This window comes from Amborella trichopoda, chromosome 3 (assembly GCF_054954075.1).
Source record: "Amborella trichopoda isolate Santa Cruz 75 chromosome 3, AtrichopodaSantaCruz75HAP2 v2.0, whole genome shotgun sequence".
Taxonomy (NCBI): Eukaryota; Viridiplantae; Streptophyta; class Magnoliopsida; order Amborellales; family Amborellaceae; genus Amborella; species Amborella trichopoda.
This window is the reverse complement of record NC_142338.1, coordinates 12,636,064-12,661,905: the sequence shown is the minus strand read 5'-3', so window position 1 is coordinate 12,661,905 and position 25,842 is coordinate 12,636,064. Positions and strand designations below refer to the sequence as shown.

The 25,842-nt window shown below is 41.3% G+C and overlaps 1 protein-coding gene and 1 long non-coding RNA gene across 15 annotated transcripts in view; one reads left to right on the top strand and one right to left on the bottom strand.

Moving 5' to 3' along the window:
* Positions 1 to 25,842, bottom strand: part of LOC18432581 (Tetratricopeptide repeat (TPR)-like superfamily protein) — an 82,342-nt gene that overhangs the window by 440 nt on the left and 56,060 nt on the right. For 5 of the 14 annotated variants that reach the window (XM_020666254.2, XM_011624473.3, XM_088863477.1 and 2 more), the window contains 5 exons: positions 16,252 to 16,358; positions 16,071 to 16,122; positions 14,165 to 14,254; positions 13,983 to 14,067; positions 13,844 to 13,908 (listed from right to left, as the gene is read on the bottom strand). In XM_020666254.2, the coding sequence (XP_020521913.1) occupies positions 13,844 to 13,908; positions 13,983 to 14,067; positions 14,165 to 14,254; positions 16,071 to 16,122; positions 16,252 to 16,358 (399 nt within the window). Of the gene's footprint in view, positions 1 to 11,802; positions 11,932 to 13,843; positions 13,909 to 13,982; positions 14,085 to 14,164; positions 14,255 to 16,070; positions 16,123 to 16,251; positions 16,359 to 25,842 lie in introns of all 14 variants that reach the window. The other 9 variants (XM_020666258.2, XM_088863478.1, XM_088863479.1 and 6 more) reach the window with 4 other exon arrangements.
* Positions 24,432 to 25,289, top strand: LOC148782753 (uncharacterized). The gene is made up of 2 exons (XR_016053074.1): positions 24,432 to 24,551; positions 24,722 to 25,289. It is a non-coding gene; the product is annotated as an uncharacterized LOC148782753 (long non-coding RNA).

Genomic DNA, 25,842 nt, shown 5'->3' with positions numbered 1-25,842 from the left:
TTGGTGAATAAAGACCCATGTGAGTCACGACAAATTACCTTTCTATTGGATTTGTTCATAATTTCAAGAACACACAAACCCCCATTACTTTAAAAGATACTCAATAGGAACAAGGGTATAAACATTTACTAAATCAGCTTGTTAGGAGACATTGTAAGAGTTGATACAAGTTAATTATGCGTTCTTCTGTAAATGAGAAAAAGAAGAAAAAGTGTAGAGAATGAGAGATCTATGGTTTGCACCAGTAAAATTTTGTCACAAAGGATTTAATGAAAGAGTTCAATATAGAGAAGTTGGCTTCAAGTCGAATGTTCTCTCAAAGAAAGTCTGTCTAAAAGTTTTTTTGAGTACTCCGAGTTGAGAGATTTATAGGAAATGCTTTAAAAAAAACATTTGTTTTCCCACAAGCACATAGGTGTCCTTAATATCCAGCAAAAGAGAACTTTCTATATACTTTCTATATAGGAAATGCTTTAAAAAAAACATCCGTTTTCCCACAAGCACGTAGGTGAAGTATCATGAACTTGACTAACATTTGAGATAGAAAAACCTAACTTATGCAAAACTAGAAGCTTTTGGGAGTCTATAGTAATCGACTGCTTATAATGTTTGATGTGCATATCTCTTACTGGAGCTGTACACCGATATTCCTAATGACTTAAACATAGAAAGACTTCAACATATATGTAAAGTCAATTTTGACGTATGGTCCATGGAAATGAGTGGGCCATGCAACCCCAACACTTATGGGGGTGCATGCCACCTAGGAAGAGAGAGAAAGATGAGCTTAAAAAGAGAGAGTTGAGAGAAGACTAGAGAGAGGTATGGAGAGGAGAGAGTCAGGAAATCTGGACTATTTTGGATCATTCTAGAATGTTCTAGAAGATATGATTATGATGAGACAAATTCTAGACTATTTAGAACTAAATATAGCTCAAATCTCAAGGGATAAAGTTCCTAAATATTCACTTTAGATATGATGGCTGATCTTGAAGATGAATGGCTCAGATTAATTTTCTCACCTCACATATTACCTAAATATTTTCTAGATCTTGTTGAATCCTATTTGGATTGGGACTCCTTAAGGCCTAAAGGCCTATTAAAAAAAAGGAAGGGGGGTTCCCCTCATTATCATACATCAGATCTCTCCCATCTCTTCTCTCCACCCCCCTCTCTAGTTTCTCATCTCTCTCTCTCTCTCTCAAATAGGTGGCACGCACCTCTTAGAGGGCTTAGAAAGGGGGGCACGCCCAACCCCAATCATTTAGTTAAAAGGGGAGGTGCCCATTGGGAGTACGCCCACAAGGTCAAAAAGCTTTCCAAAACCCTAATTGTGACCCTATATCTCAGCCCCATACAAGGTCAAAAAGGGTTCTTTCTGAAACCCTAATTGTGACCCTATATCTCAGCCTCATAACTTCAGATACGGGTGTCCTAGAGGTGCTTCACATATTCAGGTTTAGGATTCAACAAGATCCGAAAGTTAGAAGTCCACCATTAGTCAGGTGATCAGCTGTGGAGTGTGCTAAGTCCTCAGGGGTAAGCTTAGGCAAAAGTCAGTAAGTTCTTCCCTAAGTTATTTAATTTTATTTTCCCTTGTTCTGTATTATTTTTACTTCCTAAGGTTGTTAGTTTGTTATTCAGTTTCAACAAAGTTTTATTTGACAGAAAGGCTTAAAGATCCTAAATTGTAGTAGGGTTATTTTTGTATGTGGCATTTGTAAGTAGAATTTCCAGTAATTAATAAAGAAAAGAAAGAAAAATTTGAATTTACAGCTTGAAATTCTACATAGCCACTTCTTTCACATACAACAATTCATCTAGCTAATGAAGCATGTTGATTTAGCCATCTAATCCAAATCCTAATTTTCAAATTTCCCACCCATAAAAGGAATTTTCAAATTTCAAAATCCATTTAAGGCCTTTTTGGAAATGTTCCCATGGTACTTAAAGGTTTTAAAATTAGTCAGACTAAGACAAAGTATATGCAATGCAAGTTTAATAATAATAAGAGTAAAGACGAGGAAGTAGTTAAGATTGACAGCCAAGAAATACCAAAAAGAGCGTACTTTTGATATCTTGGGTCGATAATCAAAAAAAATAGAGAGATTGAGGAAGATGGCACACATATAATTAGAGCTAAGTGGGCGAAGTGGAGATGTACAACCGGAATTTTATGTGTTCGCTGAATACCAATGAAGATGAAGGGAAATTTCTATAGGATAGCTGTGAGACCAGCTTTTCTCTATGGGAAGGAATGTTGGGCGGTAAAAAAAAAAAAATGCCCATAAAATGAGTATAGCAGAGATGAGGATGTTGACATGGATGAGTGACAAGACAAGAAGGGATAGAATTCAAAATGAATACATTCAAAAAAATTTAGGTGTGACACCAATAAGCGATAAGATAAAAGAGAGTAGACTTAGGTGGGCTGGGTGGTGCAGACCCATACAACACCTGTTAGGATGTGCAAGTTAGCTCAAGTGGAAGGCTAAAAAATGACGGGTAGGCCCAAAATGATATGGTTAGAAGTAGTGAAAAAATATATGGGGACTTATGACTTCACTGAGGGTTTGACCCTTAACATAGCAGAATGGCGGACCGAGATTTGTGTAGTAGACCCATGGTACTTAAATGAAAAGGAGAGAGAACAAAAAGGGATAGCTAGAGAGTGGGGACCTAGAGAGAGAAGAGGGAACTACATGGGGAGGAGACATCGTCCTCGTCCTCGTCCTCCTCCTTCTCCCTCCCCTTTCAACTGGCACCTGATCTATGACCTCTACTCTAAACCTTCCCGACGCGCTTCCCTTGTCTCCACCATGCCGCAGCCCCCCATTCGGGCGTCTGGCTTCTTCGTCTCAAAGGACAAACTAGCCCCTCCTCCCACCTCTTTGCAGGACGTCGGCAGCGGCCCCCACCTCTTCCCTCCCCTTTTCCTACTCACAGGTTACTGCTTGCCCCTCGTCTTCCCCTACTCCCCCAGTTTCTCTCGTGACCTCAAAGGGGATTCCTTCCCCCCTTCTAAGGCCTCCCCGTACTGTCCCTTCGTTGTCTTTATCCCTCCTGATGTGTCCTCCCTTCTGCAATCCAAATATCCTGCCTCTCTGGTTGGTATGTTTCAGCCCTCACGAGACGATGCGAGAGGAATAGAAAAATGGTCAAATTTTTTTTGGCAGGACCCTAATATCACAACCAGGTGTCCTTCCGGTGGTGACTCTCTTTTCTCTTTCTCGTCCTCTGAACTTGCTTGTCAGGCGTTACGAAACTCCAACTGTATAGCTTTCAAAGGGGCTTCCCTTTGTCTTTGAGCTTGGTCCCCTCTCGAAGGGTCCTTTAGAAAGCGCAAAATTTGGCTCACCCTTCACCATTTGCCACTTCATGTTTGGTCTCCGTCCACTTTTTAGAAAGTGGCGGAGGCCTGTGGCAGTCTAAATTCCAACCACTGGAAGTCCATTAAAACGCTTCCTCTTGGGTAAATCCTTCTGCTGGTGAAGGTCCTGGACTCAAAGCTCATCCCACCTTACAGGTGGAAACTGATAATCTTTTTTACCCTATTTCTCTCTCCTGGTCGGAGGCTTCCCCCCCTCGGTTTTCTTTCTCAACTACCAGTCGCCTCCCGTGGTAAAGGGCCCTCCACCCTCTTCATGGTCCACTGTTTCCCAGAATCCTAGCCACCACCAGCGGCGCCGCCGAGACCAGCCCCATGGCCCTGTTTCAGACGTGGGCCGCGCTGGGCCCGGTCCTCTTCCTCGTCACCAGCTCTCCACTTGGCGACCACGCGGTGCCTCCCTGGCTCCCCCTGCAAAAGCCTTCACCAGTACGCTGGAGCCACTGTTTGGTCTCGAGCCCACCCCCTCTGGCTCTTGTCTCAAAGGCGGCGAGGTAGCAGAACCTAGTCGGTCCTCCGTGGGCCTATCGGCCCCTCCATCACATCGACCAGGGAAGGAGGTTATAGTGGATTGTGACTTCCCTCCCCCCTTGGGCCGTCGGGCAGTGCCAGCGACCCGGTTTCCCCTTCGAAGGGATCTTTGGGTTCCTCCCCCTGTATCTTGATCCCCATCCCGAGAGTCCTTGAGGAGACTCCAACACTTGTCCCCGCTCCCTCTGCTCCCCCCTGTTCATTGCCACGATCACTAGACATCGGGTCAACGATCTTGCCTTCCACCCCCCAGTTGACACCGTTGCCTGTCCTTTCATCTCCCTCTGTCTCACGTACTTTGACCCTGGCGACCCTCAGCCGCCATCCCGCCCTTACCTCTTCGCTGCTGTCTCTGCTTCCGCCCCTCTCTCCTATCCCATTGTTGACACCTCTCCCCTCGCCTCGACACTTGGCTTTACACAGCCACTTTCCTCTCCCTCCACACCTACTGCCGTCCCTTCGGAGACAGGATCTCCACGACCTGTCCCCTCTCCCCCTCCCTTGGATGATGTCTCCCCACTCCCTCTTCAAACGTTCCCCTCTCTTCTCTCTCCTACCCCCTCCGATTCCCAGGGGATTTCCTCTCCCTTCCCCCCTTTTCTGGTCACCTCCCCACCCGCTAAGCCTCCTCCCCTAAGCTGCCCTCTGCTGTTTTTTTTTTCTTTCATGTCACTTCACCTCTCTCTCGAGGGTGACTCTTCACTACCCTCTTCTGAGTGGGTCTCCTCTCTTTTGTCTATGGAAGTGGACACCTCCCTGCACCCCTATGGCATCATTACGGTTCACTCCCTTGACCCCTCTCCCCCAGACTTGGCCCACCTCTCTTCTCTCCTCGCCCCATATTATTCCCATTCACCCCAACTTGTCCCTCTCGGCAGGATCACTATTGCTCTTTTCCCCTACCCAACCGTTTCCCCTTAGCCATTCGCAGCTGTCCTCCCCTACCTCCACCACTACCTGTCACTTTACAACCCGACCCTTAGCCTAGGACCTATCAGCGTGTATGGCGCAACAACTCTTTCCCCCATCTTTTCACCCTATTCCTTTGGTGCTTCCCCCTCCCTTTCCTTCTTGGGATTCTCTCAGGCCCCCACCCTGACTAATTCTGCTGATTCCCTTTTCGACCTTGTAACGTCGGAGGTCCCTGCGTCCGCAGAGCCAACTGGCCTACCCCCTACGCGCACTTCAGTGGACTCACCACCTTTGCCGCCTGACATTTACCCCTCTCTTTCATCCTCCCACCCTCGGAACCTCCCCTGGAATCGACTTCGCCCCTCTCTCCGCTTGGATCTCAGCCTATCAGTGAGTTGCGTAGAGCTCCTATCAGCCCCTCCTCACCTGCTCCCATCTCTCCCCCTTGGCAGTTGCAGAACCCGAGAGGGTTGGGGATAACAGAGCCTCTCCTGCTCCCATCTCTCCCCCCTTGGCAGTCGCAGAAGCCGAGAGGGTCGACAGGGATGGGGATAACAGAGTTGCTGAAAGAATGAAGGACATCTTCCGAGTAATGGGTTTTGAACACGACGGACCGGAAGGTCCAACGCATCGCTTCTTGCTAGCTAATGCCCAGTGTCGAGCCAAGGTGAGCGTAAAAGGTCAAAGGGAGTTGCTTAATCTCTTCTCCTCTATTAGCTATGACGAAAACACAGACGGTGCCCAAACTCCTTCCACCACCCCGGTTCCTCCCTCTTCTAGGCGGTCGGCCAGGCTTGCCTCCCCTGCTGTTCCTTCCTCTATCAATGCAGATCCTCTCCTGGAACATTAGAGGGTTGGGACAGAAGTCCAAGAGGGACTCGGTTAGGGAACTCTCTGTCAAACTTTGTCCTGCTATCCTAGCTTTAACCGAGACTAAACAACTGGAGCCTAACCTAAGACTGGTCTGAAGTGTGGGGTAGAAGACCCTACCAATGGGTTACACTACCAGCGGAAGGGGCCTCTGGTGGAATTTGGGTTCTCTGAAACCCAACTGAGCACAACATCCTCTCCTCCCACATAAGCGCGTTCTCAGCCACGGTTCTCCTCTCTCGGGTCTCAGACGGGTTTCCATTCAAATTCTCTACTATCTATGGGCCCAACTCTGCTTCCTTCCGTTCTTGCCTTTGGTCTGAATTAGATTATTTTGCTTCTTTACCTCACACAGCCTGGTGTTTGGGTGGTGATTTCAAAATCACCAGGTGGTATTTTGCGAGGAACCACAATCCAAATATCTCACAAGGCATGCTCGACTTCTCTGACTTCGTGTCTCGTCAAGAACTCATAGACATCCCTCTCCAAGGAAATAGTTTTACTTGGTCCAACAACTCTGCCCAACCTTCCCTTGCCAAGTTGGACCGTTTCCTACTATCTCTGGACTGGGATGCCTCCTTCCTTGGCACCCATGCTCTCACCCTGCCTAAATCCACCTCAGATCACTGCCCCATCATGCTAAATACCCAGGCTATTACTAGGGGGCCGAACCATTTCGCTTCAAACTGGCCTAGTTAGAAGAGCATTCCCTCTCTGGTCTCATCCCAGGCTGGTGGTCCTCTTTCTTATCCCAAGTCTCGGGTAGAGCTGGTTTTAAGTTTCAAACCAAACTCCAACTCCTCAAAAAGGCTCTCATTTCTTGAAGCAAATCTCTACCTAGAAACTACTCTCAAACTAAAAACTCCTTGCTTCAATCCATTCAAGATCTAGATGGGATAGAAGAGTCTAGACCCTTTATAGTTTCAGAAGCTAACCTTAGAACCCAAACCAAGATGGACTACCTTTCCACCCTCAAGAAAGAAGAAATTTTCTGGTACCAGAGATCCAGAGTCAAATGGTTAAAAACAGGGGACCAAAACACTGCTTTCTTCCACCGCATTGCAAACTGCCGTAGAAGAGATAATTCGATATCCACCATTAAGGTGGATAACCACTACTTAGCTCAGCCCGATGAGATATAATCCGCCTTCCTTACTTTAAGTCTCTCAATACTGCCTCTTTGGACTATCGACCAAGAATGACCACTCTAGACTTTTTAACCCTTCCTTCTCAATGGTCACAGTGGCTGGAACGACCTTTCTCAGTCGAGGAAATCACTAGTGCTTTGACCAACTAGCCAAAGATAAAGCTCCGGGGCTGGATGGTTTCCCGATGGCCCCCTTTAAATCCTTTTTGGGTACTTTTCTACCGGACCTCTGCAGCTTCTTTGAAGAATTCCACTATAGGGGGATCTTAAACAAAGCAATAAATGCTACCTTTATCGCTCTTGTTCCCAAAATTGAAGGGGCAGAGGAGCTAAAGGATTTTCGTCCCATTAGTTTGCTTAACTCTTCTTACAAGATTCTTGCAAAGGCTCTGGCTTCGAGACTCAAGCATGTCCTCCCACTGATCATCTCCTCGTCGCAATATGCCTTCATTCAAGATAGGTAGATTCTGGATGGGTTTGTGGTTGCCCATGAGTGCCTCCACACTAGGCACTTATCTAAGAAACCAGGCTTAATGTTCAAAATCGACTGAGAAAAATCCTATGACCATGTTGATTGGTCATTACTTGATGAAACGATGGCTAGGATGGGTTTTGGACACCTTTGTAGAAAATGAATGAAAGGGGGGTTCTTCCCTTCCTCGAGGGGCCTTCACCAAGGGGACCCTTTGTCTCCTTTTCTCTTCGCAATAGTGGCAGAGGTTTTCAGCAGGTTCATTTCCCGCCTTTACTAGGTAGGTCTTCTCTCTGCCTTCCAAAATAGCTCACAAGGCCCATCGGTGTCACATTTGCAATACGCAGATGATACCTTAGTTTTTCTTGACGCATCCCCTTTCGAGATTGACAATCTCAGGCTTTTCCTCAAGTGCTTTGAGTTTTCCATTGACTTCAAAGTCAACATGGACAAATAAAAAATGATGGGGGTGGGTCTGACTACACAAGAGATAAGAGGCCTCATTCCTAACTAGGACTGCAAAGTAGAGGACCTACCCACCAACTACTTGGGCATTCTTTCGGGGTTACGGAAGCCCAAAAAAAGACATTGGGCTCAGATTATTGATAGAGTAGATAGGCGTCTTGGTGGCTAGAAAGGAAGGTTCCTTTCATTGGCAGGCCGCTCGACGCTGGTTAAAGCTACACTAGCCAATGCCCCGGTTTACCTTATGTCCATTTTCCACATGCCATCCTCGGTTGCAAACAGGTTGGACTAGCTCATGAGAAACTTTCTTTGGTCTGGCCAAGGGGAAAAAACCAGACACCACCTCATCTCTTGGAACATAGTCTGACTGCCCAAATCACAAGGTGGCCTAGGTATCAGGGATCTGAGAAAACATATCCTGGCATTGCTAGGGAAAGGGTGGTGGAGATTGGCCACCCAACCTAACTCTCTCTGGTCACAGGTCTTTCGCAACAAATACAGGATCTCGGAGCACATGTGGTTGCCGCACAGGACCACCCAAAGTAGGGCCTCAGGAGTCTGGAAATCTTTTGCTTCCTCGCTTGCACTTTTCAGTCAATCTATTCGCTTCCATCCCAAAGAAGGAACGAGAGTGCGTTTTTGGTCTGACCTTTGGATTGGACATTCCAGTCTGAGGGACCTTTCCCCTCTCTCTTTCACCTCTCCTCCAACAAAGACTCCACTGTAGCTGATGAAATGGTTCGTTCAGGGGATCGTAGGGTGTGGAATCCATCTTTCAGGAGAAACCTTACTGAAGAAGAGACCTCCCTCTTCTCTTCTCTGTCTGCTGCCTTACACCCTATTTTTTTATCTCCATCAGGGAGTGATTCTCTAGTGTGGACCCTTTCTCCATCCAGAGGATTCTCTGTTGCCTCTTTCTACAACAAACTTACCCAACCCCCTACCTACCCACTTAACCCCACCTTTATCCTTTCCAAAGTCTGCTCAACCATAGCCCCTCCAAAGGTCCAAATGTTCAACTGGATAGCTTGTCACTAACGAGCCCTCACAGTCGATCAACTTCAAAAAAGAGGCCTCCTTCTTCCTAACAGATGCGCTATGTGCCTGCAAGAGGAAGAGACGAACCCTCACCTTTTCCTACATTGCAGCTAGGATTTCGAGCTTTGGAGCCTATTACTTCAACTGTTCCATATTAATTGGGTACTCCCACCCTCGGTTAACGCACTCACCTCCTCCTATTCTGGCCACCATTGGCCTAAGACTGGTAGAACCCACTGGAAATCAGCTATCGTTGCTATCATATGGGTCTTATGGATAAAAAGGAATGACAGGGTTTTCCGAGGCCTCAAGAACGAAGCTCCAGTGCTGTTCCATAAGGTTACTTCTTTAGTAACTTTTTGGGCTTCAACCCACAGTGATTTCGTGGGAATCCTCTATAACACATTTCTTAGTCAGTGGGAGATATCTTGCACCTCCAACCTCGCAAGACTCAAAGACCTCACAACTGGCAGCCCCCCCAAGAAAATGCCGTCAAACTAAACTTCGACGGTTGTTCGCTGGGGAACCCATGGCCTTCAGGGGCAGGAGGGGCTTCCGTGATCACAATCGCAATATACTACTCACCTACTTGGAAAATTTGGGACTAGGAGATTCACAGTTCGCAGAAGCTTTGGCCCTTCTCTTGGTTCTCAAAAAGTTCAACCCATCTTGAGGTCATTTCTTGGTGGTGGAAGGAGACGCACAAATATCATAGCTTGGGGAACAGGCAACTCCCCTCCTCCTTGGTACAACTCAAGAATTTTTGACGAAATTCATTACATATGCAGGGATATGAACTTCTTATGGACGCATACCTGGTGAACGTCGAACGAGCTCGCCGATCTTCTAGCTAAAGACGGAGCACGGGCGAGTGTGGAAGACCCTGACCAGTCCATCTTCTTTTTTGCTCTGGACCATAACAGTAGTTCACCTTTCTTTTTCACTTGTACTCGGGCATTCTTAGAAGCCGCATTTTTTACTTCACCACAATTTTTTGGGTTATCTGGCAGAAGACTAGGCCTATTTTTTGTATAAGGTCTTATGACCTAATTTTTTGACCAAGATACCCCTCTCATGGGTACTAGAGGAGTGGCGTGCGCCTTAGGGAACAATACCTTTCTTCTGTAAAGTACGAACTTTAAAAGGGTTACTTCAAAGGGTTACTTTCAATAGATGTGTGTCATACTTCATACATAACGTCATATGCTCATGCATTTTTTTTTTGATAACTGAATGCTCAAGCATTTGATTAATGAGGATCAACAAACTATAAAACACCTTTTGACCTCAAATCCTCATTGGGCCAAATTCTCAAAAAAAAAAAAGCACAAAAACACAAATAAGTGCTCAAACAAACAAGTCATTATGGGACGCCCCACTATGTGGCGTGTCCACATCACCCATGTGTGGTGATGTCGCAGCCACATGTTGGCCATGTTCCATTCATTGGCCACTTGGATGCCACATGCACCACATATGCAAGCATCCTTAAATGGAATTTTCTCAAACTAACTCAATTATGCTAATTTTTCTAGAATAAAAATTCACAAGAGAAATCAAAAAATTAGAAAAAATATTTCTCAGTGTTTTCTCATAATTTTGAATTGTTTTTGACCCAGATAAAATAGTTTGATGAAACTTAGGATCCTTTAAAAAATTAGATTGGATAGTCACATACTCCACTCGACTAGTCTCGGAACCTTAAGTCATTTTCTGAAGTCAACGATACCCATGACCTAGAGACTACAACGGGGCTCATGCTTGACTCATCAAAGCTGATCCAATAGATGTCCGGGTCTCGGAATTATCGTGGATTACAAGTGGACCCCCAAGGACATACACTCTTGTGGATGTTAGGATATTTCTCTGGTGCAATTGTGCATGCCTCTTTTTAGTGGGTCAACTAGAAAGAACGGCTTCCCATAGTGCAAGTCTTCATGCACATGCTGTGATATGGTTCAATTTAGGGATTTGGCTTATGTCTTTTAAAAGCCTATCCATCTCACTTAGGGCTCATTCAGTAATGCTCGGGCTCGGAGGAATTCTAAGATCTAATAAATATGCCCAGGCAATAACAACTATGAGGAATTCTAGTTGACTTTGACTTGAGGTAACCCTCAAACCTCTTTTGATTAATCGTCCCTTGCACACTCGCCTCACAATCCAGGGTTTTGCGACCAAATCCGGATCACATCTCGCCAAAAACCAACTAGTCAAGCTATCCATGTTCACTCCCACTGCGAACAAGAACTATAGGAATGGAGGAATCAAGGCTCTGAGATGCCATAATCCCAAAAGGATATATGTATAAAGCGGAGCTTCCAACAAGTTACGATATTTTGCTAATATTTAAAAAGGTATGCAAATATTTAACAAGGTATATGTATAAAGTGGAGCTTCCAAAAAGTTACGATATTTTGCTAATGTTTAACATTGTTGATCTATATATTTTCATGGTTAGAACAATGAAAGATGAATTGACAGTTGCCAAGATTTGAAGCCATTTTGATTGATTTTTTCCGTGATACCAAGACTGATACCATGAGGCATGGATCACATATATGGTATTTTGTGCATTGGAAAGATAAATCTGAAGCAGAAGATTCGTGGATTTCGGAGACAGTTTCAAAGGCTAGATCCTGATAGATGGAACCAATATATTGACTAGAACTTGAGGGCAAGTTCTCCTTCTAACCAGGGGGATTGACGTAGTCCTACCGACATCATGCTGATGTCATCTCCAATATTTAGTTTCTCTTTTATTTATTTACCAGTCACAAGTTATTGTTCATGGGTACTGTTCACAATTATTGTTCACAAGGTATTTCTGAATTTTTAATATTGTTTATGGGCGGTGTGGAGTTTTTGAATTTGTTCAGTACTTATTAATTAGTAAGGGTAGTTTGGTGTTTTAGTATAATTTAGGTTTAGAAGAGCGACTATTAAAAACTTTGAAAAGTGGTTAGAGAGGAGTTTTACTGGTATATCATTATAGAGACAGCCATTTCTCTACAAATTTCTCCATTGAAGCATCGTGAGCTTCAGTTTTGCTGAATCTTGAATTTCCAGCCCTGTTTTCTGTTTAATCTTGTCCATCAATACTTTGTGCTGCATCGTTGTGTTACCCATGTCACTATAACATATCATCTATATTATGATTAGTAGGTCAATCAAGAAAACAAGGAAAACAAGGAAACAAAAACAAAGGAGTATGGTTAATTGGGTCAATGTTATTAAGATTTGGACAGGTCATCGAACCAGTGATGGCAACCATTTAGAAGGCTCGTTTAATGGTTAGACTGGTCTAATAAAAATGAAATGAAGAAACTAAAATAAATAAAGAAACCAGTCAAAACCAGTATGACTACCTGTTCAACAGATGCACTGCCCAATTCAACTGGCTCTAAACAAGTTTTGACTAAACAGAAGTGGTTCTGTGTCCAGTTTATGACCCAACTAGTAGACAAGCCAGTCCTGTTCGGTCTTCATAACATTGGTTCAGATGTGTTACAGTCTTAACTCTCTTTTTGGTGAGATTGTCTACAAAATGTTCAAATTAAGTCCAAACTCTCTTAATGTTCTACAACTGTTGTCCCTAAATTTACCTTAGTTTTCTTTATACTTCTTTATGTTAAAGTGTTTCTCTTCAAGGAGAGTATACTATAATCCAATGGACTACAAAAAACCATAGTCCATTGGACCATCATCATCGATTGAGAAGAATGGGATGACTTATTCCTGGGGAGGGGCCGAAGGGAAATGGATGGTGATGACCCAATCATAAGTCCCACTTTCCCACAATCATAGTCCATTACTTCAGTGCACAGCGATGATATAAAGAATCAGGGTCTTTCATAGTCATTGAAAACAGTGTAACTTCGAGGAGGTTCTTTTTCGTCTTCTAATATGTCTATAAAGAGAGAGAGAGAGAGAGAGAGAGAGAGAGAGAGAGCAGTACCTCACATCGAGCACTTGGGAGGTCATCTTCTTCATTTCCTTCTTACATAAAGACAAAACATGGGTCCATGTGTGTATTTGTGTGTGTGTGTGAGAGATGCCTCGCATTGAACAAGGCGATCTTCCTCCTCTTCTTATAGGTAGAGAGAGCACATGGGCCCATGAGAGAGAGAGAGGGGCCATAAACAGGCCCTAACATTTTTTCTTCTTAAGGAGGCCTTTTTTTCTCTTCTTTTTTCTGGGGGGTGGCACTAGGCGGGCACCCAGACCCACCTTGAACCAGCCTAGGAAGGCACCTTGGGCATGCCTGCCAAGACCCCCTCACCTAGGCTACTCCTAGGCAGATTGTCTCTCTCTAGTCTAATCCTCTTCTCTCTCTTCTCTTGGTAACATAAATCTAGAATCCCTTTCTTTCATGGTCTGAACTATCAAAAATGATAACTTCCAATTCAACAAGACTCACCCATGTTCCTTTTCTTCCACTATAAGTTTCCAGCTCTCTAAGAATTGGGTCCATCAAAATGAATCCTAAAATATATAAGGATTGGAATAGATTAGAGAGAGAGAGAGAGAGAGAGAGAGAGAGAGAGAGAATTGAGCATTGGCTTTCGTACCATGCAGAGAGGAGCATTGGATTAGAGAGAGAGAGAGAGGAGCATTAAAGACAGAATGGGAGGACTTTAGAGAGAGAGTGTGTAAGAGATTGACAGATTTGGTTAGAACTTTGGATATAGGTGGAAAGAGGGAGTTCAACAGGATACGTTTTGGGACAAAACTATGAGGAAATGGAATAAGGCATATGTGAGAACTTTGGATATAGGTGGAACGAGGGAGTTCAACAAGATACGTTTTGGGACAAAACTATGAGGAAATGGAATAAGGCATATGTGAGGGGGTCCATGAAAGTTTGATATAAATTATTAGGCCGCATGGAATGATAAAATTAAGGAGGTTTATTATGAAAGACCAAATTTTGGGGAAAGGCTAACATGATAATTTCCCTTTCTCATATTTGCATTAATGTGAAAACCTAGAGATAGAAATTTGAAGTTGAGAGGCATACAAGTAAGTTCCATAAGAAGGGAACCCCACTCCTATGTTGTAGCCGCTTCTCAATTTCTCCAATTGCTGCAATCAGTTTTCCAATTAGTCAACCTAAAAACAGATTCATCATCATGAGAACGACAAATAAACAAGAATACCTTTAGATGTGTATCCTGTATTTAATAGAATGGTATACCACACTTCATTAAAAACATCAAGTTGTTCATCAGATGCTCCAATCACCTGGAATCAAATTTCAGCTTGTTTCAAGCAAAACAGTCTTATCCTTAGGACTGGAAAAGTAAAACACAAACGAAGAAAAATCTACATTCTTCAATACCTTAAAGTTGTTGGCATTGAAATCGGGACCAAGAATGTCATACGCGTGTTGATAATCTCCTCTTCCATATTCAAATAAAGCTTCAGCAAGCTAAAGAAAGAAAGGAGGTTATCAGGAACTAAAGACTTTGGTTAGACACATAAGAAGTTAAACTTGGTTTTTATTAAAATGAAGTTCTAGTAAATGGAAAACATTGACAGTGTTGATGATATAGATCATCATGCACAACTGAGTACTCCACACTGATACAAGAAAGGCAAGCAACGATTACAGCAAAATGGGCATCCCCTATTTCCAGTCTCTATTTTCTATTTTTCATAGCAGGGTGTCAGAGTTTAAAGGAAATAAAAATGCCCTTTTATATTGAGAAGAAAAAAGTTATTGGCAAGCAGAAATACCAAAAATGACCATAGAAGAACATGTCATCTCAATTATAAATCTTAGTTCTACTTAACCTAAGATCTCTTTAGGACAAAAAATGGCCCCCATAACAATAGCAAATGACCATTTGTTTTTCATTTTGGTGTCTTTTAAGAAAGATGGCATCATTTCTGCTACAGTGTAGGAGAAATTATGCTATTTATCTCTCGTTAGTAATCAAAACGACATTTAGGATGAGAAGATCAAGACTAACCAATCCACATGAGGCTACAAAGAACTTTCACTCTACAAGCCCATGAATATTACCCAAAAGGTCGTCGTGTTGGGAAGAGAGTTCAGCTGAAAGGAACATATCAGCTAGGACTGACTTACCTAGCTGTAATGAGACCTAAAAATTTAGCCATGAGTATCAAAAGGTTTAAGGATCCATTGGAATGAACCTCAAGAGCTGGAGAGTCAGCCACTCATGATACCACTTGGAGTGCCACAAATGGACTACTTTCTATGTACCAACATCAGGAAATGGATTGGCACACTGAGGAGCTACTTGATGTGGATGATGGGGTAGACACAGTACCCTCCATGGGGCAACATAGAATAGCTTGCAACCAGAATTACCAAGGGAAAAATAAAAAGGAAAAAAAAAGGCTTGCAACCATGTTGCAGCCACTGCAGGCTGAAGTTTATGATTGCCTAGTGGTTATATTCTTTCCTGGTATCAGATTTATAGTTAAAATTTCACCCAAAAGAAAAGATTTTATAGATATTATAGCTAAGTCTCAACTCGCATATAGCAAAACAGCAGGTATTCCATTCGAATGCATGCACACACACCCACACTAACTGGTAAAAAGGCATAAAGTTTAATTCAAATATTCCTCTCATATGGCCGAAGTTTGTAACCTGCACATCACAGACATGAGCTAGATGCAGTTCTACACAGACAACAACACTGGTGATTATGAATACCAAAACTTTTCTTATATTCCCACAAAAAAAATACATGTGGAACTAATAGCTTACTCTAGTTTGAGGAAGTATCAAGAAAGAGGTGTATAATTTTTTTAAGCAAAAGCACGAATAGGTTGACAAAATCAAACTAGGAAATTGTGCCTAAATACAATAGATCATCAAATGGTCGAGACCATCAATAAATCCATTATGAATCCAGTTCCAGTTGCTTTTGTAGGAAACAATAGTGAGGCAAAAAGTTTAAATGCCACACAAACTAGGCATCTAATGGATTATTTTTATTCAACCAATTAGTAGTATAAGGAAATTTATTGATTTTACTTCATAGAACACAAGTTCTAATGATATGAATCTCATGAGGTTCCAACTAACAACTGCCAGAATAAAATGTCAAGCATTGGTTTTAGAATTTATCCTCAAGAAATAATATTTTGCAATCCATACCAACTTCAAAAAATACACTATAGTTAAAATTTCAATCATATACTTTTGACAACAAAATCATTAAAAAAAAGATTCAATAAGCTAACAGAATAGAGTGCAAGGGTCATACCAACACTCCCTTATGCAATGATTGTTGCTTCTTTTGGCTCATCGAATAAAGCCTAGAAAAGAAAAGTTATAAATGCTTCCATGTAATTTTGTAGAAAATTTAAGGTTTCTAGAATAAATTTAAATTTTTTCTCGAATAAATTTAAAGTTTCCTCGAAAAGAAAATTCAAGATTTCCCATACCTAGATTTAATACTCTTGACCAAATCCTCTGCTCTTGGTATTTCCCCTATATGAGCTAACGCCCATACCGATAATAGATCAAGCAACCAATCCACATGCCAACTTTCCTAAGATTTGAACGTTCATGTTAAATAGAATTAAAGGAGCTTATGAGTCACAAAATTGAAAAGCAAAGCTCATCTCATCTGTAACTATTAGTAAAGTTGAACTCAAAACTATTGCAAGATCATATGGTGTCATATATTATATAAGACTCGGAGAAGAAAATCATAGGAATATATTCATGTTTAAAAAGTTAAGCTAATCAATCACAATATACAAACCAAATGAAGAACTCAACAACATTTCATTCACCACGAATGTCAAATACAAAGAAAAAGAAGGCAATGACCAACCATGACTTAAGTGTCCAACCAAAATAATGTTGTAAAGCAAGAGTAAAAACTTTGGAATTATAATTCTAACAAAATCAGGAAGCCCCATGTCATATGTGCGATAGCATAAGAGCAAGGTGACATGGATGACCTGACCACATAACAGTTACATATGAAGAATGATCCAAAGCCTCATATCTCACTACCCAAGAATTGATCTTCCTATGGTGGACTATCCAGCTAGTCAGCCTCAACAGATGCCATCAATATAATATCAGATGCCCACAAGAAACAATGTTTAAGAAAACGCCCCGCCCATTGCCTAGGCCCCCCAGGGGCCTAGGCTGCCTCACGTAGGCCTGGGTGGGTAATTATGGGTGCCAGTTTTGGGGGCCCGCCCAAACAGGCTAGGCAGGCGCTTAGTGCCCAGGAACTGGGCCTTGTTTGGCAGAACAATGTTTGCCTGTGAGGGCATTTGGGTCTTTTTGACCCATGAAAACTGGGAAAGGGCGTTCTAGGTGTAGTCTAAACCTTGGAGAGTGGAAAAACTCAATCCTAAACCCTAAAATATCCAACATTGACTGTTTGGAATTTTTTTGAATCGAGAAAATTTTGTAAAGTTTGAAGAATCATCTGAAAGCTTTCCCTACCTTATTGGAATCATTTTTAGGGTGCTGGTGAGGTTATTAGAAGACTTTTGGGATGAGTTCGAGCTTGATAGACATCTAAAACATCGAAGAATAGAGATCGAACAAAAAGGTTAATTTACAATCTCTATATTTGATATTTCTTTCTTGGATGCAAAATGGCTTCTTCGAGGTCCATTAGGAGTGGATATCTGGGATGGAAATATTGTATTAACATGAATAAAAATGATAAAATAGAATAATGTGCAACTTTTGTGGTCAAATTCAGATGTCAGGATAAATAGGTTCAAGGAACATCTTTCCAGTATTAAGGGGGATGCTTCCACTTGTAAAAACGCTATTGAGTATGGGAAATTAGATTTTCTTGTGTAAATCAAAGCCAAAAAAAAATGAAAAAAGATGGCAACAAAGAAGAAGGATATAACAGATATGAGAGTAAGTATTAATACTTTGATGATGATGAGGAGGAAGATGACAAATGGGATGAGGAGGTGAGTTAGGAGGCAATCTCTCGAAGTTCTAAAAGAGGTTTTGGGTCTAAGAGGCATCGTATGAAAGGCCCCATTGGTGCTTTTTTTATACCCAACCCCAAGGATGCAGTTGAGAAAGAGAAAGGCAACGGCAAGAGGAAGAAGCAAATGACTCTTGAAAACATATTCAAGAAGGAAAATAGAGGCCCTGTAATTCAATACATTCCCCGGTGGTTTATTAGAAGGGCATTTCTTTGAATATTGTTCACTTAAGTAGCTTCCATTCAATACTGGAAGCAATTGGCCAATTTGGACCAGGGTTGGAAGGCCTAACCTCATATGAGCTCTCAAAGCCATTACCGAAGAAAGATGTAGAGTACACCAACGAGTACCTCAAGTCCCATAAGAATGAGTCGGCTCAAGTTGGAGTGTCCATTATGTCATCTTCTGGGGTGACGAGGAGTGCAGTGTCATGAACCTGTTGGTAAATTGTCCTTTAAGTATGATATTTTTGAGATCTATTGATGCTTCTGAATATGTTCATGATGCACATTACATATTCTCTTTGATTGATAAGTGCATTAAGGAGGTTTGGGAGGAGCATGTAATCTAAGTTGTCACAGATAATGCTGCTCCTAATTTCACCATTGCTCATTTGATTCGCCTGAATAAGCCTCGCTTGTTTTAGATACCTTGCGCAACACATTGCACAGACCTCATGCTTGAGGCTATTGGCGAGATTCCAAATATAAAAAAGACACTAAGGCTAAGGACATCACAATTTCCATATACAGCCACATCATTACTCCTAGCATGATGCGCAATTTAACAAAAAAGAGGGATCTAGTGCCGCCAAGGATAACCAAATTTGCTATTGTTTACTCAAGTCTAAAGAGCATATATTACAGGAGGATCCCATTGACATCTATGTTCACTTCAGAGGATTGGCACAAACACAACTGTTCTAAAGATCTCAAAGGAAGAGGGCCTGCGATATTATTCTCACCAAGGTCTTCTGGCATGGGATAAAGTACTCATTAAGAGTATTTCTACCCTTAGTCAAGGTCTTGTTCTTGGTTGATAGTGACAAGCCCTCTATAGTCTTTATATATGCAATGTCGAGAGTAAGCATTGTCCAATTGTGATATTATAGATAGAAAGTGGGATACGTGGCTTCATAAATAATTGCCTGCAGTTGGGTACTATTTGAACCCGAAGTTTCTTATGCTGACCTAGAAATTGAGAGAAAAGATACAATCATGGACATTTTTAGTGAGTGGGAGACTTGTTCCTGAGCTAGATATCCAATATATTTGCTGTGGAACGCATTTTATACAAGTATGCATTAAAGTGGTTTGGGAAGAAAAGGGCAGCAAGATAAAGGTCCAAATCCAATCCTGGTAACGTATTTCATTTTCAAGATTTTCTTTCGAGTTACTAATGCACATTTTCAATTGTTTTAAATTCCTTATGATAGTTTTAAATGTTAGAATTATGTCCTTTCAAGGCCTTAAATTTCGACATTTGGATAGATCTTAACTTCAGTGGAAGTAAAAGCATGACATGACTCTAGGATCTTGACACACTGGGACCAAGAGTCATGGACCCCGAGTGAGTCATGAGGAGGAGTTACATGCATGGGAGGCACCGAGAGGGTTGAGGGTTACCTCTTAGTTAAGGTCGGTTATTATGTTTGTTCCTTATGACTGAGTAATGTGTCAGAGCGACGAGATTTATATGTTTAAATAATTATGTGATATGAGCTCGATGATGAGATAGACCTATACACGAAGGTTAGGGCCAATAAAGCGCATTGACCTAAATCCTCGACTCTTAGAACCTTCTCGTAGCATGTGCATCTACAGTCACAATGCATAAGAAGCCACTCTTCTAAGGATCCACTGATAAGAGGTATGTAAAAGAGGAACCCCTGCATCATGTGTGTGTATGTCCTCTAGGGGGTACACCTGAAATCCACTTATACTTGGGGATTCATGGTTACTCATTGGTTTGACTTTGATAGGCTAAGATCATGAGCCCCTGATTATACATTGTAGTTCATGAGTCTATTAGGTCATACCAAGGAGGCTTTGAATTCCAGGTCTACCCGAGTGGAGTGCTCTGATTCATAATTCGACTCCAAGGATCTTAATTTCCCTTGTAAATGATTTTAAACAATGTAAAAATGATTTATTTAGATGGAAAATCATTAAAATGATTTTTGTAGATTTTTGAAATATTTTCCGAGCAAGATAATGCATTTTCTAGGCTTGTTTAGATGAAATGACAAATGATGACAGTCCCCGGAGACCCATACGAGGCATCCAAATAGCCAATGGGTGTCAACATGGAGGCCTAGGGGGTCCCACATCATGCCACGTGGAGGATAATGTGGGGATAACATCAACCCCCATGGGGACCCCCATGTCCTTTTGTATTTTGTTGTATTAGGTGAGGGGCATTGTATTTTGGTATTTTGTGGAATATTGTGATTTTAGAAAATTGTTTTTGATCACAAGTTTAATGTGAAAAAGCAAGGGGTTTGTAAACATATGTGAGGCTTCTAAAAGGGGTATAGGGTTTGTAATTACAAGCATAAGCCTAAGGGTATATGATAATTGTGCAATTAACCACCTAACTTATATGGCATGATTTCATTAGCCTCACATGCTCTTATAAAATGGAGGAAACTTTTTAGATTTGCTTTTGGTGGAATTTTGACAAATTACCACAAGGGTATTTGTAAATGTAAAGAGCATGGGCATTTTAATAACAAGGGAAATTGGAGTGAATTAAAAGAAGATAAAGGTGTTTGAATCCATACCACTCATCTTGATGGCATAATGGTGGATGGTGGGCTAGGATCAAGCCTCTCTTTGTAGCTATTGGATGATGACATGGAGGGCCAAGATTCATCAATCTAGAAGAATCTTTACACTTTATGACTAGAAGCTTATAAATACCCCCGTAAGCCTTAACCCTTCACACATGAGGGGAGATTATGCCTCATATTCTTATTTTCATAAGAGGATGTTACGTTGAATTTATGTAGCTTGATTTGTGAATTCAATTGAACCGATTTTGTGTTTTAAGAGCCTTGATTTTTCCTACGATTTCTCCACTTGCTTTGACCACTGCAAATCCTTCCATGTTTTAAGAGTATATCAATAGAGGCTTGGCTTCCCATTCTTGAGATGATAAATTTGGCCGAATTGTAAGTTATGCCATCACATGTCACCCAATGGCACATAGCTAACATCCAAGGCCATAAACTGGGCACCCGAGTGCTCTAATTGGCTTTCCATGGTCATGTCGCATTGAATACTTGAGCATATGTGTGTTGTTATGTTGGAGATCATGTCATATTGAGTTTATGGAGATTATTGATATATAATTTTGCATTGTAATCTTGAGTGGTGCAGAATTTTCAAAAGCACCTCATACATGTGTAGTTTCATGATCTTCTTGAGTAGTTTGTTGTTGATGGACAAGGGATACTAGTTGAGTTGTATCCTCAATTCTTGAGTGTATTTTAAAATTGTTTGTCCACTGTAATTGCAGTAACCTTGCTGTAATTTCATTTTGTAAGTTCAATTCCAAGTGTATTGTGTAAAATCAAGTTGTATTGTCTTGAGTTTTGACATAGTTGTACTCCAAGTGTATGATATTTGGTTTCTATTCACTCATTAAATGTTGGAATTATGGCCTTTCAAGGCCTTGACTCTGCCGTTCAATGATAGTTCTTGGGCATAGTAGGAAGGAACAGGAATGTTGGACTTACCAGATCTTAGTGAATTGGATACAGAAAGTCCTAAAACCCCGAGTCTTGAGGCTTGAGGCAAGTCTGGCGGGCCTTGATTAAAATCGGGAGGTCTGAGGAATCCTCTAGCCAGGTCGTTGTGTGAGCACCTCATGATTGCGTGAGCCAAGGCATAAGTGAAAGGACTAGAGAATCTAATTTCATAGAGATATGTGAGAGAATAAGCCTTTGTGTCAAAAGACTAGGCTTAGAGAGTACATGAACCTAAATCCCTAACCTGAGCCTTCTTACATGGACAATTGCTAGTGGGAAGCAGCTTTGATGAGCTTTGATTTGCTTAATCAGAGCCATGCGCATGAGCTAGAGACAGAAGCCCCGCATCCACAACAATGCATATCCTTCGCCTGTAATCCATTGAACATCCAGAATCCAGTACACCTATTGGGTCAGCTTGATAAACCACGCATGTGGCCCTGCTAGAGACTGTGGAACATAGGTTTTGGTGGGTTAAATTAAGAAAATGGCCTAAGGTTCCCAAGCTAGCCCAATGAAGTACATACAGCCCAAATTCACCACTTGAAGAATCATTGATCTTTAAGGTGCTTCCTCTATCAATTAGATCTTTTATCCATAAAAATCAATATATAGGCCATATCCATTTCTTCATATCCCGAAACCTATGAAGTCTCTTTTTTTGCTACAGCTGATAAAACCGTTCCTTTGCACAATGTATATGTAGAAGGCCTTTTTTACAAATTTTTATTTTGAGTGAAAATATTTCTTTTAACTTTATTGGCATATAATTCAATTAGGGATAGCCCGCACATGTGGGGTGTGGCACACAAGTGGCCAATGCAAGCTACGTGGGCCCCACATTGCTGCCACGTAATTTCCACATCGAGATGACGTTGGCATGCTAAAATTGTAGTGTGAAGTTTTAACATGTGTGTATGTGCATGCGTGACAAATGAATTTCTAAATTTTACATTTAAAATTGGAAATTCTAGCTAATAGGATTTGAGATGAAAAAGTGATTTCCTAGTATGTTGATCATCTATTGATTGCGTGTGTGAGTATGACACCACATGTGTGATTTATGAATTAGGTGTATGAGTATGACACCACATGTGTGATCTTATGACACTATATGTGTGGAGAAGGACATGTTGAGAGTGATATTTTTACTTTTCAAATTTGAATTCCAGAAAGAGAAAGGGAGATCCTAGATAGGGCCACACCCCACATAGAGAGATACGGTGAGATGAGACCTTGAACCTTGTTGAATAAAATCAATGGTGGTAAATGTGGTGTTAAAAAATTAAGGTTTTTGACAAATGTAAAGCAACTTCATTCTAAGGGAAATTTGGAAGTAATTAGGGTTAAATTGGTGATAAAGATGAATCAATCACATCTATTCTATAATAGCCATGGATGCTGATGATGTAGGCTAGGATCAAAAGCCTCTCTCAACCCTTGGATGGTCCAATCGAAAGCTAAGACTTAATCAAACCTAAACACACACTAACAACCACATAAAAAAGGGTCTTCTGACCTAATTTCACACCTCTTGGACACGTTTTAGAGTGAGAAAAGAAAACTTGAGTGGCACGCCCCACCATTTATGTCGTCTTAGAAAAATCCCTTCATGCAAAACCATATGTGGTGAACAGTGCATTGAAAGAACTCTCTCCTACACACACCCATCTATTCTATGATAGCCATGGATAGTGATGATGTAGGCTAGGATCAAAAGCCTCTCTCAACCCTTGGATGGTCCAATCGAAAGCTAAGACTTAATCAAACCTAAACACACACTAACAACCACATATTAAAGGGTCTTCAGACCTAATTTCACACTTCTTGGACACGTTTTAGAGTGAGAAAAGAAAACTTGAGTGGCACGCTCCACCGTTTATGTTGTCTTAGAAAAATCCGTTCATGCAAAACCATGTGGTGAACAGTGCATTGAAAGAACTCTCTCCTACACACACCCATGAAGGCATGAGCTTGTATCTGGGAGAAATTCATCTTCAAATCTTTTGGGGATGTTTTGCTTGCTGTAAATTATCAAAAACAGCAAGGTAAATCCTAGTCTTGATCTATTTTGCCTCATTTGGTTCCACTCAATACTACCCCATGTAGTCTTGCATGTGGAGCATGCTTGGAGCATTTTGAGTAGTTTTGCATCTACACCCTACAAACTTCTTCCAGCTGAGATTCTCTGAGTTTTCCATAGATAACAGTGAGCTGAAACACTACACATTGCCTTAGAATACTATTCTTTTGAGCCATCATCATGCCCATGTCCTTTATGGCACCTATCTTGATACTTCCATGCACCCACACCTAGACTATTCACTCATATCTCCCGCGCATTGAACGCACTCATTCTATCCCACACGTGATTGAAAGTAGGTCCTCTTCTATTGAGTTTAAGCACTTCCTAGTGTGGTATTATCTTATCATAAGTGCATGCTTCACATTGAGTGAATCGATGCCTTGAATCTCAAGCTATAGGGAATGACCATAACAAGGGTTGCAACTAAATCCCTGGGGGTCATCCAGGTACAAAAGAGAAATTTGATTTCGGCATACTAGGTCATACTAACTTGTGCACATTGTCTTTTGATATCATTTGGTAAGGATTGAGCTTATGTATCTTGTAGTTTCATGTCTCTGAGTTGTAATGCAAAACAGTTATGTATAGAGTTGTTTGAGTTATTTGAGTCGTATTTTGTGAGTAGTTAAGCTCAAGTGTCTAGGACCATTTGAAGTCTATTTTATTTATTCGGAGTCATTGTAACTAGTTTTCTTGACGGTTTCACCCAAGATAATGTGGCTGTAATTTTCTATTTGGTGCTTGTACTCGAGCTTTGTAAGTGAATTTTTTAATTTGTGTATCACTTATAGAGGTTGCACCCAATTTGCAGCCCAATGGTGGAGCCATCATGGCTGTAGTAGTCCCAACCTCCAAAAGATGGCTATTCAGATCTTGAGTTTAACAACTAGCTCTTTTAATTGTAAGCAAACTTGGAGTTCGTTTTTGAAGGTAAGTGTAGTTCTTCTCCTGTTTACAAGTTTATTTTTCTATTATAGAAGATATAGATATATAGTACTGATTATATTTGTATAGTTTTGCTTTAGTACTCTCTTTAGTCTAAATTTAAAAATCTAGTTGGCACACATAGTAATAGTACTAATGCATTTGTTTTCTTATAGGTGCATTTAAATAGAAGCAATATGCTTCAGCTAAGAAAGCTCAATAATTAGGTATTAGATATGATCAAAGGCTTAAGGAGAAGTTCAATTAGCATGAGAAGAGGGATCCCATTGTTTCCAAGGATATAGAGGATGCAACTAAGTAGCTGGTTAGAGAGCATGAGATTGAAGAGGTCTTCCTTGGGGAGGGTTTGACTTGGGATATGATTCTGGAGGGTTAAGGTCATGCTTCTTACCCTAGGAGGGACACTCGAGCACCAAATTGCTATTGGTATTTAACAAAGGAGGAGGCAGATAAAGGAGGGGGAGGAGGCAAATTTAGAAGAAACTGAGCAAGTGGACCAATATGTTGAAGATGGTGATGATTGCGACGATGATGGTCTCGACGTAGATGGAAGTGCTAGGGATGATGAAGCTTCTGACGATAAATAAGATGACGATTAAATTATTGATTTGAAGAATTGAACATCACTTTCTTTTGTATTGCATCTTATCCTTTATATTGCATCATTTTGTATTGGTCATACAAGAGGCTTGGAGTATATGTATGTCATGATTGTATGAACTACGAAGTATGGCTATACCACTATGACGTATGGACACTAATAAGCTATGGATCTGTTTATGTTTTGCACTATTTCAGTTATTCAAAGAATCAAAATTTTCAATGGTTTGAACTTATGAACGTGTTTCAATATTCATGCAAATATATTTGCACAAAAAATTAGAATTCATACAATTGCAAAAAATTTAAAAATTGACACAAATATTTGTATATATGTCCATTTGAACAACACATATATGCATATTTTCGAAAATCTATCACCTTAGAGCGCCTAACTGGGCACTGGGCGACATATGCCAGGGTGGACGCCTAGGGGCTGTTGGGGTTTTGTGCCCATTAAAAGGCCTTATGGAGCATATAAAACTATGACTATAGTGATATGATAACTCCAGTGGGTGTAAGTCCCAGAGTGACTAAAGGATCATGGTCTAGAGTGACCGAAGTTGGCAATACTGATGTCAAGACTCAAACTGGGCTTTACGAGCTAGGACACTTGAGATCTAAAACCCTATGACCTAGGCATAAAGCACAACCGAGAAGGATTTGCAGGTTTAGC